The 15879-nt window shown below is 43.6% G+C and overlaps 1 protein-coding gene across 1 annotated transcript in view; it reads left to right on the top strand.

Annotated features, from left to right (window-relative positions):
* Positions 1 to 14189, top strand: part of LOC150039914 (glutamate receptor ionotropic, delta-1-like) — a 77760-nt gene extending 63571 nt beyond the window's left edge. Inside the window, exons 4-6 of the mRNA XM_090327517.1 lie at positions 1405 to 1566; positions 2893 to 3012; positions 14121 to 14189. Of these exons, the coding sequence (XP_090183643.1) occupies positions 1405 to 1566; positions 2893 to 3012; positions 14121 to 14189 (351 nt within the window). The remainder of the gene's footprint in view (positions 1 to 1404; positions 1567 to 2892; positions 3013 to 14120) is intronic.
* The last annotated feature ends 1690 nt before the right edge of the window (positions 14190 to 15879 follow it).

Genomic DNA, 15879 nt, shown 5'->3' with positions numbered 1-15879 from the left:
TGCCTGAGGTGTGGGGACTGGTGGAGGAGGAAAGGCTGCAGATCACAGGGCCTCTTCTTGCAGGCCAAGAAGCCTATTTGATCTTCCCAGGAGTTCAGTGAGGCTGACATAGTCTCCTATTTCTATCTAGTGATGTTTGTGTGAAATATTTTTAGTAGGCTACTTGCTGTTTAGGTGTACATTGACTGGTCCCTTTGACCCACTTTGACTGACCATTGATTGTTACGAGTGAGATGTCCTAGACTGTCCAGCATGGACTTTGCACCTCTCCGTCTTTCTATGTCTCTCTCTGTGTGTGTGTGTGTGTGTGTGTGTGTGAGAGAGAGAGAGAGAGAGAGAGACAGAGAGAGAGAGAGACAGAGAGAGAGAGAGAGAGAGAGACAGAGAGAGAGAGAGAGAGAGAGAGGGAGAGAGGGAGAGAGGGAGAGGGAGAGAGAGAATCCTGGGGTTTGATTTTAGGGCCTGAGCGCTGTCCCTTAGCATTTTTTGCTCAAGGCTTGTGCTCTACCACTTGAGCCACAGATCTGTTTCCAGCCATTTTAATGGTTAGTTGGAGACCAAAGTCTCAAGGACTTTCCTTCCCCAGCTGGCTTTGAGCCATAATCCTCAGATCTCAGCCTCCTGAGTAGCTAGGATTACGGTTTGTGAGCAACCAGTGCTTGGCTAGAAAATAATGCTTTAATGGTACATAGCTGCCTTCATCTGCTGATATGTCTGTGGCTGCTTTAAGTTATAACATAGGATTAAATTATCATGAAAAGACTGTTTCCTAGCACCAGTGGCTCACACTTGTAATTTTAGCAGTTTGAGAGGCTGAGATCTGAGGATTACATTCAAAGCTAGACCCAGCAAGAAAGTCCTTGAGACTCATACATCCAGTTCAGCATCTAAAAGGCCAGAAGTGAAGCAGTGGCTCAAGTGGTAGAGTGCCAGCCTTAAACAAGAAAGCTCAGCCACAGTGCCCAAGCCCAAATCTCTATCATCTCTCAAGAGTCCTGGGATAGCCTGAGGACCTATTAGGAGGGCCCCTTCTTACACCACTTACTTCCTTTGCCCATGCCATGCCCTCATTTTACCCTCTTAACCCTCCTCTCTCTCTGCTTTATGTTACTTGAGCAAGTTACTTGTCTGCTCGAAAGCCTCAGTCACGGTGTTGTGCCTGCTGGTTCTCTGTGTTGATGTGCCAGTCCGCTTGCCAATCTTGTTCCTGGAGGGTTAGGTCTGACTTTCTGGAACTCTACCACCTGACTGAGCTGTTGAGGAAACACAGGGAACCAGAGGCTGGTGGATAGCTATCAATCACCGTGTCTTAATTCCTATCGCTGTTTTCTGCTGGCTTATCCCCCTCTCTCCTGAATTGGACCAATTGAAAAATGTCTAATTGCTCCTTTTTTTTTTTTGTAGATCTCCAACCTCTACCTGTATGACAGCGTTCTCATGCTGGCCAACGCCTTCCACAGGAAGTTAGAGGACCGGAAGTGGCATAGCATGGCCAGCCTCAATTGCATCCGGAAATCCACCAAGCCATGGAATGGAGGGCGGTCCATGCTAGACACCATCAAAAAGGTGTGTACAAAGGAGTATACTTCCAGGGTGGGCCAAGACTGGAGACAGGTCCCTCCTCACAATCTCACTCTGTCCATGCAGCAACTGATCTGAAACTGAGCGCTTTATATGCCTCCTTAGTCCTCTCTTCAGGTTTCTATTTTGTCACTCTTCTTGTCCCCACATTTGAAAGCTGGCTGAGCTGCGTCTACGCATGTGTGTTATTACTGCCTCTACTTTAATTCAAGGAGACCTGGTTTTAGAAAGGTTGGAGACCACCACCAATTCTATGTCTCTTCCTATGCCTATCTTCTGTCTGTCTGTTATGCCACCAAAAAGACTGCCACTGTTTACACCAGAGGTAGTTTTGGTGGATGCTGTCGTGTGCCAATCATCTGGGATCTCAGCATGTTTATGTGTGTGTACGTGCGTGCTCCTGTGCACATACATTGCCCACGGGCCATGTTCCACTTGAAGCCATGGTAGAAGACTGGGTTTGAAACAAATTGAGTAATTCACACAAGACTTGTTAGAGTGAATTGGTTTTTAGAGGCTTTCAAAAGAGTATTTAGAGAAATCTATAGTGTTAAAGAGTTTTAGTTACGATAAATTGCACATGGCTTAGATAGTAGTAAACATGTTCCTGTGGTGGCTTGAATTTACTGCAGCCTAGGATAAAGCTGGGCTTCTCCTGGGCTCAGTCTCTGTGTTCTCAGTACTCATTGGTGGTAAGGTTGAGTGATACCCTACCCCAGACTTACAAGACTGATGGGGATGAGACCACCATAGCCCTCACTGCCCTGCTTTTCCTATGGAGCTCACAAAGCTGCTAAAGAGAGAGCAGGGCTACTATTGCCTCTGACAACATGCCTTATTTATTTGTATATTTCTCCTTCAGTGCTGTTGACTCTGTGGCATAGATTTATTTCAGGCTGAAGCTGGGGTGTGGGGAGGGATGGGTACAAATTTTTCCAAGCTGGCATAGGTAACAAAGCTATATTTTCCCAAGTAATGCTCTCATTTACTGCCCTGCAACTTAAGGCTGTGTGTCAAATATGGTTCCCAGTGACCTTTGAGATCCTTCTGGCATCAGAAAAAAAGAAGCACCTGCATTGGGTCACAAGGGGAAGTTTATATCTTGGGAGGAACAAATGCTATTACTGCTTTATTTCACAGCAAGCACCGTGTCTGGCATGTAGCAGGAACTGTCAGTGCACTGTATGAATGACAGGTGCAAGTCTTGGGGATTTCTCCTGTAAATACTTTGGGAAGTGGTGGTCCTGCTTCATATTTTGACTCTACCCGTAATTTCCTTGTTCACTAGTGGCCTTCCCTTGTCCCCTGCAGGGTCATATCACTGGCCTCACAGGTGTGATGGAATTTCAGGAGGACAGCTCGAATCCCTGGGTCCAGTTTGAAATCCTTGGCACCACCTACAGCGAGACCTTTGGCAAAGACATGTGCAAGGTAAGTCCCAGGGACTTCATATCCCAGCCTTTCTGCCATGGTGCCATTAGAGAAAGCCACAGCCCTGGGGGTCTCTATATTCCCAGCAACTGTTCACTGACAAAGAAAATCTCTCTTCCCATCTCTCTTTCTGCTTCAGTGCTGTTGATGCTGGTGTTTATGGGCGCGAATTTTCCTACACAGGAAGTACCTCTAGTGAGTCTCTGAGATGTCAAGGGAAGACCTGAGTCCTGCTCCCTTCACTAGGGGAATTGCTTTGCTGGTTTCAAAGGTCAATGCATTTTCCCTAGAGCTGTGAAGTCAGTCCAACTGTGGGGACAAGTGTAAATTATGGCTGAAGCTGAAACCGAGGTCGTAGCCAAGGATGGGGTGGTGGTGGGGCGTGATATCAGAGAATCGAGACAGGATGCCTGGATTCCCTATATCATGGGGGAAAGTGGAGAATTATAGCCCTTATGAAATAGATAATTGTTAGGAGTTGGCTGAACAGATTCGAGGAGACTCAACAGTTGGTTGTGATCTGATAACTTAAACATGTGGCCTGTTGACATTTCGGAGTAGTCTGGAGATTTGTTTGTGGTTCCATTCAGGATATAGATGGTTCTCTTCTGTTACCATGTAGGTCCAGAGTCTGATGCATAGTGTCAAGGAAATCTGGCTGCCCTGGGTCAGTAGAAGTGCCCCAAACTGTGAGCCTTGCTTGGGGGACGGTGGATGATAGTCAGAGCATTGGATTAAGACTTAAAGAAAAGTGACTTCTGTCTTGCAAAGTGATGTCAAGGCAGGAGAGTGCCTTCAGTTACTGTGGTACGAAAGAGACTTCCCAGCTTGTCATCTGTCTGCTGAGACCACCATTCCTGACCAGCCACAGTGACAAATCAGGAAGCCCACTGTTTCCCTCCCTTCTTTTCACTCATCTTGAATCTCAAGGTCTCCATAGTCTGGGCAGGGTTGGCCGTGGAGTCCCTGTCTCATCTCATGTAGTGGATACTGGAACACCCAGGCTGGCAACCTGCTGGCCACTCCTGATGTCTGAGAGGGAGAAACACTGCATCCTCCACTTCCTGGGTCAGGTGTCTGGGCCTTCCATGTTGCCAAGGCAACATTTCTCAAAACGACCCAGCAGCCAATAGGAAGCGGGCATCTCTCAGTATAAGGAGCTTCTGAGCAGGAGGCCTGAATGTAATTGAGTTGGAAGGGAAGCTGATTTTCAAGTGGGCTTTATTTTAAACTGTATCTTTTTGTCATTTTAAAATCTGCCCTTAATAACTGCATAGCCCAGTTGTTATCTAGTCTGCCTAGCAGCTTATGGCTGGTAAGAAGTTATCTAGAAAGCATGGAAATGGGATTTACCTTGGTAAATGTTTGTTATTCAGACTCAGGGGCATTTCAGAATGAAGCAAGGGGAGAGAACTAGGAAAGGGGGTCACCAGCTTAGGTCAGCCTTTTAAGGCAGATCCAAGCTATGGCTTTTGGGTAGAGGGTGCTGGATAGCTAGAGTGACTTAAAAGATAAAACCTTGGCAAGAGAGGAAAGACAGCAGAGTGGTTGGCATATGTAAAGAAGGGTTGGGGTGTGAAGGTAGTGAGTGCAAAGATAGTCTTTGGAGGAGCTGTGCTACAGCCACTTGCCTCAGCCAGAGTCACTAGAAGAAATAACTGGAAAATTTACCTGGGATTGCTGTGCTGACTGCTCAAAGATTCCCTGCAAAGGTGATGCTTGGGGCGTGTGTGTGTGTGTGTGTGTGTGTGTGTGTGTGTGTGTGTGTGTGTGTAAAACAACTATAGCAAAGTCCTGGTAGTTTCTTAAAGATTGAAAGCAAGATAATTGTTCCTAGAACAAATGGATACTTTTCTTTAACTAAATACCCTAGGGGGAAGTCTCAGGCAGTGAGTCACCCAGAGTCATCAGATTACAGCCTGGCTAGATAGATTGGATGGCCACCATGATTTTTGCTTTTATAAATAAGAACTGTAACATTCTCTCAACAGGCTAAGCCATGCTCCCAGTATGAGTTTATTTTATTTTATTTTTATCTTATTTTATTTTTGCTCTAATTACTTTTAAGACCACCTTCTTGTAGGAGGATCCTGCATAGCTGGAATTACAGTCTTGTACCACCACATATAGCTTATTGGTTGCCTCACCTGGCCTTGAAACATGATCCTTCCATGTTAGTGACCCTCTTAGTAGCTATATTATATTTCCAAATTCAGCCTGCCTGCCTGCCTGCCTTGCCTGCCTGCCTGCCTGCCTGCCTTCCTGCCTTGGCTCCTTCAGGCTCTTTTCCTTTCTTTTGTTTTCTGATAGTATGCTAGCACAAAACATTCAGTAGTGTTGGGGACTGACTGTGGGGTCAGTGACCTTGGACCCCCACAATTGAGTACACAAGGAAATAAGCTCTTATCATGATTTTGGGCTGTGTCAATAGCTTCTCATTTAACCTGTTTGGGACTTGATAGCTTCTCATTCAACCTATTTCAGACTTGATACTGTTTGTACGAATGTAGCCCCTGGCAGTTCCCTAGTTTAAAGATGTGTATTTAAGATTGTGGACTGGAAATAAACTGGGCTACGGTCTTGGGCGACAGGCTTCTTAAGCTGTGGCTCCTGATTTGGGCTGTAGCCCTCCTGAACCCCATCTGTTTGTCTCTCTTCTAATTTTTCCTAGTCCTTGCCCCCTATTTCAGGAACCCCAATCTGCGAACCCTGGTTTGCTGCCGGTTGGCCCCGGCATCTGGCGCCTGAACAGGGACCCTGAAAATCTGGGACGAAGGTGAAGGACCCCTCCCCGTGGTGAGTAACACATCGTGGGACTATTAAGAGAGTATAGTCAGGAGTAAAAATTATGGGTCAAGCTAATAGCCATGGGTTATTTCTACCGATCTTAACAGGCCTATTTGAAGCCCATGGAACGCAGGTGGAAAAAGGGGTGCTTCAGAGCTTCCTACAGTTTGTCGAGGAGGCATGCCCGAGGTCTATAGAGGAGGAATTCCAAAAAGCCTGGCAGCGGATAGGAAAAAGAATTCTAGATTATTATGATGTATATGGCCCCGAGAAGACCCCAATAGAGGCTGCTACTGTATGGAATTTAGTAAGTGAATACATAGATCCTCTACATGAAAATGCTGAACTTAATCTTGATTTAAGGGAACTTTATGAGTTAAAGGACCCTTCTGAAGAACCTGAGGCTGAGCCATATGCCGCAGCCCAAGAGAGTCTAAGTGAGATCTTGGAAAGGGAACAACAACCAGTAGATATTGAGTATCAGAATTCAGGTTTGAATACCAAGGAGGAAAGTTATGATGAGTCATTGGAGGGCCGGGTGGCTACGATAGAGAAGAAGTTAGAAGAAATGCTACATCTTCTATCGAAAATGGGGACAGAGCAGAGAGCCCCCCCAGAAGTAGGAAAGAAATATGACCCTCAGGCCACTATGGTGTCTGATTCTAAACCTTACCCCTCACACCCACCGCCTCCGGCTGCAGCCTTACGGCCTCAATCCCTTTCTCAACCTTTAGGCAAGCCTAAAGGCCCTAGCAACAAGTCCCTTTTAACAGGCACTACAACCAGGCACAGTGCATCGCAATTAAACCTGACTCAGGCTGCTAGAGAGTGGGAAGGTATTTCACGGCCTCGATGCTTCCCTAGTTTAGTTGATCATGATGAACAAGTATACCATCAGCCTGTTCCTGTTAAACTATTACAGGATTTAAAAAATGCCTGCTCCCAATATGGGCCAACTGCCCCTTTTACTCAAGTAATATTGGAGGCCGCGTGTGCTGGTATTGCATGCCCAAATGACTGGAAGCGGCTTGCCAGAGCATGCCTTAGTGCAGGAGAGTACTTATTATGGGAGACAGAGTTCACTGCACAGTGTCGGGCTAAAATTGAAACAAATAGGTCTAAGAACCTGCCTTACACTGTTGATCAGTTGTTAGGAGAGGGAACCTATAAAAACACCGAAGATCAATTGGGTTATGCAAAGGAGGCCTATTTACAAATAAATGCTGCAGCGAGAGAGGCTTGGAAAAAGTTACGCAATTCCAATAGTACAAAAAATTTAGTAGAAGTTAAACAGGGACCGAATGAACCTTATCTAGAATTTTTGTCTCGATTAATGGAGACTGCAGACTGCCTAGTACAAGATGAGAATGCAAGGGAGAGTATAGTTAGACACATAGCCTATGAAAATGCCAACGCCGCCTGTCAGGCGGCTATCAGACCCCATAGGAATAAGGGAGGAATCACGGACTTTATTTCACTGTGTGCTGATATTGGACCCTCCCATGTACAAGGCCTTACTTTAGCCGCCGCTCCTCAAGGAAAGACTGTTACTGAGTCTCTAAAATATAGAGGTCAGCGGCATTCTCGGGATGCTAGACCCCCAGGGCGTTGCTTTCCTTGTGGACAAATAGGACATTGGACGACGCAATGCCCACGCCAGGCCAGGCAAAAGAGAGAAAAATCACCTGGCACATGTCCACGCTGTGGTAAAGGGAAGCACTGGGCTAAAGATTGCAGGTCAAGAACAGATCGCAATGGCCGCCCGCTTTCGGGAAACTGGAGGAGGGGCCAGCCCCTGGCCCCGCAAAACCATGGGGCAGTCCCTCCCTCTTCCCGGCCACAAGTGCATCTTCTAACAACCCCCCAAGATCAGTCTCCAGCCTCCTCCATGCCACCCCAGGCAGTGCAGGATTGGACCTCTGTTCCTCCACCTGCTCAGTATTGACCCCAGAGATGGGGACACAAGCTCTCCCCACGGGGGTCTTCGGCCCCCTTCCCCCGGGAGTGGCTGGATTGCTGTTAGGGCGAAGTAGCTCAGCCCTTAAAGGGATACAGATTACACCTGGCAAAATTGACCAGGATTTTACTGGAGAAATCAAAGTTATGGCCTCTGCCCCGAAACACGTGGTATCGATCCCAGCCGGTCAAAAATTAGCACAATTAATACTTGTGCCTTTACCTCCCGGGGAGACTGCTAATTCCCCATGTGGACAGAGAGGATTTAGATCTTCTGATATCTATTGGGTACAAAGCATAAAACAAGAGAGGCCTGAGATGACTATATTTATACAAGAAAAGCCCTTTAAAGGAATATTAGACACTGGAGCAGATGTGTCTGTGATATCTAAAAAACATTGGCCAGCCCAATGGCCCCTGACAACCTCTATGACTTCCCTACAGGGGGTTGGGCAAGCAACTGACCCACAGCAGAGCAGTGCGATCCTTGCTTGGAGAGATGAGGAAGGGCACTCTGGTCATTTTCAGCCATTTGTCTTGGATCATCTGCCAATTAATTTATGGGGTCGTGATATCATGGAAAAAATGGGAGTGTATATGTTTAGTCCCAGTGCTGCGGTCACTAAGCAGTTACTTGATCAAGGCCTCCTCCCCTTTAGGGGACTAGGCCGAGCAGCACAGGAGGGCCAGAGCCACTCCAACCCCAGTCTGGCTCACTGAGACTAGGATTAGGGTATTGTGGAGCGAGCTAATGGATTACTAAAACATCAAATTGTTAAAATACAGAAGGGGAAATTGTATTCTGCTACCCCTGTGAATATACTTAATCATGCTTTATTTGTTTTAAATTTTTTGAATTTGGACTTAAATAATTTATCTGCTGCTCAGCGATTCTGGGAAAAAAGAGAGCAGCATGCTTTTGCCTTAGTAAAGTGGAAGGATCCCCTAACTGGTACTTGGCACGGACCCGATCCTGTTCTAACCTGGGGTCGAGGGCACGTATGTGTTTTTTCACAAGGAGAAAATGACGCCCGCTGGCTGCCTGAACGCTGCGTTCGGATCATGGAGAGTGACAGTGGCCATCCAAGCAGCGACTCACTGGGCCTACACCCCCAACCCTCCAGTGGTGCATCCTGCGACGTGGGAAGGACCTGAGTTATTTGTGCATGTCAATCGGGACTGCTACTGATCCACTTGTTCCACACATTCATATGAGCTGTGTTTCTCCTCCTTTTACTACTATGTAGGGACCTTTTAACATATTCATTGACTCTACACAATTTAATATGTGACATTATTTTGTCTTTACCAGCCCTCTTCTTAATAACCTTTTTTGTAAAAGATGCCCAGGTGAAAAGCAAAGGCCTCCAGAGGTAAGTAGAAGTCGGCCGACCCCCTTGTATGTCTGCGTTTTATTTTATTTTATTTTTGTTTGTTTGTTTGAAAAGGTGCACTGTGGGCCTAAAACAGAGGCTTGGGTGGTCAAGGGACGCCTTGACCCCCCCCTCCCCTTCCGAGTTTCTTGTCGATAACAAGGCATACCTGAGAGTCCCACCAGCAAGACATGTCTAAATCTAAAAATAACTGTTTGGTGAAAACATTCATTTGAGCTCATGTTTTTTGTGTTAAGTGTATCTGATTGAGTCCAATTTTCTTGTTATATGTCAATGTCTGATTATTTAAAAGTCTCCGTTTCTCTGTCTTGTTCGTGTTACATGTTTTTCCTTGTCCAGTTTTGTCTTTAAAATTGGTACCATTTCTAAGTATGGATCCTTATGGGTTTTCTGTGCATACTCAAGCACACATCCTTGTTATTTTTTTTTTTGAACATTTCTGGGCCTAGCATGGCCGCTCCCCCATGTCTGCAGTTGTAACAAGCCCTGGAAAAATAAATTCCAGCTAAGTTGCCTTGCAAAAAGTTTTGTTTTGAACCTGGTTCTCACCTGTAAGAGTAAAATTGGCAAAACTCTCTTGACACAAACTTCCGGAAATTGAACGGCCGATATTAATTTTGCGCGCTTTATGATCTTTGAGTGTGAATGTGTGTGTATGAGTGAGTGAACATGTTCAAGGTTAAATTGTCAGCATGCTGTATAAAACAATGGATAATTTTATACTTAAACACAAAGACAATTGGGTAAATCTAAGCTTAAAACTTCAACAAAAATATTAGGTTTGAATGTTTACTATGTCTCAAAGGATTATTGCATTGTCTTAAAGAAAAACTGGTAAATATTTTTCTAGATCCTGAAATCTGCATTTTATTGCAAGGCATACAGCTGTTTACACTGTAAACATTGTATCCTGTTTAGCACAGAGGTATTAGGGAATTTGGGATTTATTACCTTAAGTTAAAATTTGGAGACATGTATTAGAGATTTAAATGTAAAATTGTTCATTAACGTCAGAAACTTTGTCTGTCTGTCTTTTCTTGCAAACTGACACTAGAAATCTAATGGTAAAATGTGGATAATGTGATTAGTATTTTAAAGGAATGTTTAAAGGTTTATCTCTGTATGATTTGGTTTCATGTTACTGGATTGCTTCTAAAAGGAGGCCTGAAGGCAAAGGGCGTTCCTTGAGCCCAAGGAGACCTGGAGAAAAGGGAGTGCCTTGAGCCCTTAAAGGTTTTTCAAATGCAAATGAAGACTAAAATGTTAAGTGTTTAAGTTTAAAAAGTGTAAACGTTTTAAAGAACATTAGAATTGGGTTTCTGAATAATATTTGAAAGTGAAGTTGTCTTAAATGTTTTAAGAAAGAGAAAAAGGGAAAATCAGGACTACCAAAATAACTTCCAGCTAGCCCATGGAGAAGTACAGCAGTCCTTCTTCAGATGTAACTTTGGCTTTTACCAGGTTCTAGGTAAGCTCATGCTTAGAGACTATTTCTGTGTTGACCACCTTGTTGCTTTAATTGGAGTAACGTGGCCTTTTGTAGGACTCACTGATCTGAAAACTGCAGTTCTGAGCCAACCCCGGGCAAAGCAAAGTCCCTGTGAGACTGTGGTGTCTAATCTGGCAGCAGAGTGCTAATTGAGGCAGAGTTGCTTTGGAGCTCAAAGTGGCAGAGTGCTAGCCTTGAGCTGGAGAGCTGAGGGACAGTACCCAGACCCCGAGTTCAAGTCCAGCAACCAAGCAAGTGAAATGCCCATGGGATGTTTATCCCTGTGTGGAGAGACACTACTGGGACAACGAAGCATCCAGGTGCAGAAAGCCTCTGCATGGATGGCAGAGATGGTGTCAGATCCTAGAGTCACTCGTGCTTGGCCATTCAATATTAATCAGAGCCGGGAGGTCATAGAATAGTTTGTAAGTATGCCTTACTAATGCCCGTGCCTTCCATAACTGGGCAGGAACTTGTCAATCATCTGTGATAGTGGTAGTTTAAAGTTCTGAGTAAAGTTTGATTTGACTCCAGCCACAAATTCAGGAAAGTTTGTGGATCTGACAACTAAAGCATTGTTTAAGGTTGCAGAAATTTAGTTCCCCAGACAATCAAGAAAAAGCCTTTGCAAATGGGTGCTATGTAAGCTACACTATTGTAGCCAAAGATGGTTTGTGCAGTTGTTAAATGTCAAATATGATCTCTAGTTTGGAGTAAATTATTGTTCCTAATATCTAATCCTTGCAACCCCTTGTTAAAACAGGCTAGGCTTCTTAAGGTCCCTCGTCAAGCACAGAGACAACACCCCTGAGTCAGCTTGAAGAAGTCACAGAAGTTGAATCTCCGCCCATCAATCCCCGTTAGACCAAGGGACCAAAGTCATTTTTGGAAAATGTGACAGGATAAATTAGGGGTATAGAAAAGAGTAAAAAAAAAAAAAAATTGCACTTGTGTTTCTTTTAAAATAAAGACGGGGGAGATGTTGGGGACTGACTGTGGGGTCAGTGACCTTGGACCCGCACAATTGAGTACACAAGGAAGTAAGCTCTTATCATGATTTTGGGCTGTGTCAATAGCTTCTCATTTAACCTGTTTGGGACTTGATAGCTTCTCATTCAACCTATTTCAGACTTGATACTGTTTGTAGGAATGTAGCCCCTGGCAGTTCCCTAGTTTAAAGATGTGTATTTAAGATTGTAGACTGGAAATAAACTGGGCTACGGTCTTGGGCGACAGGCTTCTTAAGCTGTGGCTCCTGATTTGGGCTGTAGCCCTCCTGAACCCCATCTGTTTGTCTCTCTTCTAATTTTTCCTAGTCCTTGCCCCCTATTTCAGGAACCCCAATCTGCGAACCCTGGTTTGCTGCCGGTTGGCCCCGGCAAGTAGAAACTTCCATTCCTCTTGTATAATGCTCCTCAGTCAGTCATGTGATCGTGAGAGAGAATAGCCCTCATTCTTCAGTGTGTGGTGCTATCAATTTTGTAAAATTTAATTTTATTGTCAGGGTGATATACAGAGGAGTTATAGTTACATACATAATAAGGTAGACAGTACATTTCTTGTGGGATATTGTTACCCCCTCCCATGTTTTTCTCCCACTTTCCCTCCTCCAGCCCCCAAGTTGTAGAGTTCATTTCCAACATATTCTCTTATGTGTATTGCCATTACATTGGTTCACCCTTTCTTCTTTGTCTTACCATTTCATTGATCCCTTTCCTTTCCCTAATTCAAATAAATCAGTTACAGTGACAACAGGGAATAAAACATAGGGGGAAAAAAGAAAAAAAAGAAATAACTTCACATAGTACATTAACAACACTCACAAAGAAAAACCCTTGTTTCCATATCCCGGAGTTTGTTTCGCTTAGCATCATCATATACGGTCATATGTACATAGCTATTGAGCAATATACTAATTATTACAAATGAGGGAATCCATGGAGTCTGTGTTTCTTTGGTTCTGGCTGACTGCACTTATTATGATTTTTTCCCAACTCTTAAATACAAGTAATCAATAAGTTGCACAATATATTTAACCCTTTGTTAAAAAGAAGGCTTCAGGGAGGATTTCATCCAATCACAGGTTAGTGTCTGCATATATTGGGTAGATTAATGCTAAGGTATGATGTTCGTATTCTCCAGTTCATGATAGTTTCAATAAAAGATGGGTATGCTGGGACATAAGTACATCATAAGTCAAGGAGCATCTGCATGTCTCCTTCTGAAAAGAAGGTTCTCCAGCTCCGATGTCTGTCCTCAGGCTGCTGATAGTCCTTCCGGAGGCACTCTACCCAACATGCACCTGGCTGGGAGCTACCTGAGCCTCCTCCTTATACAAGCCAGTGCTTTCAAAAGTGCTTTATTTTCCTTTCCCTATCCTTTAAATATCCATCAAAATTTGGACAGATGAATGGAGAGAGGAAAGGCAGAAAATCAGTCATTATATTCAATATACATGTATAAAACTGAAGCTACCGTGACATGAAGGTATGGGTGAGATTATGAAAGATGGGGGAGAATGAGGGAAAGGGATGATATTGGCGATGCATTGTACTCAAAAACTGACTTGTTGAACGGAAAACCCTTTGTACAATTATTTAAATTTTTAAAAAAATCTTAAGGATCATGAAATTTCAAATAAAACTCCAGGTTTCTTAGTTTATAATTAAAGAAAAATAATCCCTGTCCAAGTAACTCATGTCTGTAATCCTTGCTACTCACATAGCTGAGATCTGAAGATAATAGTTCAAAGCTGGCCATGGCAGGGAAGTCTGTGAGACTCTTTTCTCCAAGTAAACACCCAAAAAGTTAGAAGGAGAGCTAGAGTGCTAGCCTTGAGCACAAAAACTCAGAGGTAATATCCAGGCCCCGAGTTCAAGGTCTAGTATGGGTATATGCACACAAGAAAAATAAAAATAAGTTGCTTGATGGTTGGTACTCAAAAGCAGTAACTGACTGGAGCTCTAAAACATCTGAAATCTTTTCAGGAATGCCATTCCATTGATCTAGCCTCCTACTGTGAGTTTATCTTGTACTGGTGCCACATGTCAGTGGCCCGTATCTGCCATTTATCATTGTCATCATCATCATTAATCTCTCCAACATGACTATTTCCTTCTCCATTCTCTTTGAATGTTCAGGTCAGAAACATTCAATAATTAATATTATATTCTCAGTATTTATCTAGATAAAACAGGAATCCTGTCTACTTTTTCCTTATATACCTCAAGCTCAGTGGAAAGACTGGTTCTTTAAGTTCAGCATCTTTGAGGGAACCTAGCTACAGTAGAAGGCAGAGGCATGACAAAACCCTTCTCTGGGCTGAGCTACTTATGCTGTTAGGCAATGGTTGTGAGTGGGTCTGGGTGGGCCTTGGATCTTAGGAAGAAATCACAGACCATTCCCATCTTTGCAGTGTATGATATGCAGTATATACTCATGCTTTGTTGCTTGTTTTCCTTTTTCTTTTTCTGGCATTTCAGGACATTCCAGGATCTGTCCAAGCAAGTAGAGATGCCTTATGGCACTGTGCGAGACTCTGTTGTCTATGAATACTTCCGAGCTAAAGGCACCAACCCCCTGGAGCAGGACAGTACATTTGCTGAGCTCTGGAGGGCTATCAGCAAGAATGGAGGGGCTGACAATTGTGTGTCCAACACTTCAGAGGGCATCAGAAAGGTAGGGAGGAATTGGTGCTTGAGCACATGTGCTGAGCCAAGGCTGTGAATGGGCTAATCCTTAAGGTGTGAGACACACTCCCAAGTCTTTGAAATAGGTCTGTACCTGCAAGGTAACCTCTTCTCATATCTTTTTCCATTTTACTTTCTTTGTATTGTAAAGTTGATATGCAGAGGGTTACAGTTACATAAGTAAGGGAATGAGCACATTTCTTCTTGAGCAGTGTTATCCCTCCCTCATTTTCTATCACTTCTCCCATCTCTCGGCACAAATTGTAAAGTTCATTTCCAACATAGTGTCTAGTGAGTATTTCTGTTGCATTATTTTGTCCTTTGTCCCACCATTTCTGTGATTGCCCTTCTCTTTCCCAAGTCAGATAAATTTATATACAAGGCAAAGAATACCAAAATTAAAAACAGTGACAACAGGGGATAAGCCAAAGGGAATGGGGATGAAGGAAAAAAGAAATAACTGCAAATAGAATGCACACACACACACACACACCCTCTTGTTTCCATATCTTGGAGTTCATTTTAATTCATATGGTCATATATGCATAGCTACTTAGTTATTTTGTTCTGCTAGGATAATCCTAGACATATACTCATTGTTAGAAATGAGGGAAACCATGGAGCCTATGTTCTTTTGGGTCTGGCTTATTTCACTTAATATGATTTTTTTTCAGTCTTTCCATTTCCTAATGAATGAGGTGATGACATTCTTCTGATGGAAGCATAGAATTACATTGTGTAAGCTAGGCATGGTGGCTTGTGCCTGAAATCCTAGCTATTCAGGAGACCAAGATCTGAGGATTGTGGTTCAAAGCCAGCCCGGGCACTAAAGTCCATGAGACACTTATCTCCAATTAACCACCAGAAAACCAGAACTGGGGCTGTGGCTCCAGGGGTAGAGTGGTAGCCTTGAACTGAAGAGATCAGGGACAGCATCCAGGCCCTGAGTTTAAGCACCATGGCCAGCAAAAAGAAAGAAAGAAAGAAAGAAAGAAAGAAAGAAAGAAAGAAAGAAAGAAAGAAAGAAAGGAAGGAAGGAAGGGAGAAGAGAAAGAGAGAGAGAGAAAGAAAGAAAGAAAGAAAGAAAGAAAGAAAGAAAGAATTCCATTGTGTATATATACTACATTTTTTGATTCTTTCATCCACTGAGGGACGTCTGGGTTGGTTACATAACTTAGCTATAGTAAAGTGAATATGCTGCAGTGAATATGATTATGCTGGTAACATTAGTGTGGTCATTTGGATAAATGGCCAGGAGTGGGATTTCTGGGGAGCTCTGTATTTATTCTTTTGAGGAACCTACATATTTCTTTTCAGAGTGGTTGAACATGTTTAAATTGGCACCAACAGTGTAGCATTCTCTCTTGGCTACATTCACACCAGGATCTGTTAAATTTTTTTTCCTAATAATGGCCATTTTTAACTGGGGTGAAGTGGAATCTCAACGTCATTTTGATTTGCATTTCTTTTATTGCCAAAGATGTTTAACATTTCTTCATGTGCCATTCTTATTTCTTCTTCAGAGAAGTCTCTTTCTAAGTGTTTAGCCCAC

Source organism: Megascapheus bottae, unplaced genomic scaffold, assembly GCF_031878675.1.
Source record: "Megascapheus bottae isolate mThoBot1 unplaced genomic scaffold, mThoBot2.hap1 HAP1_SCAFFOLD_81, whole genome shotgun sequence".
Lineage (NCBI taxonomy): Eukaryota > Metazoa > Chordata > Mammalia > Rodentia > Geomyidae > Megascapheus > Megascapheus bottae.
This window is presented reverse-complemented; position numbering and strand designations above follow the sequence as displayed.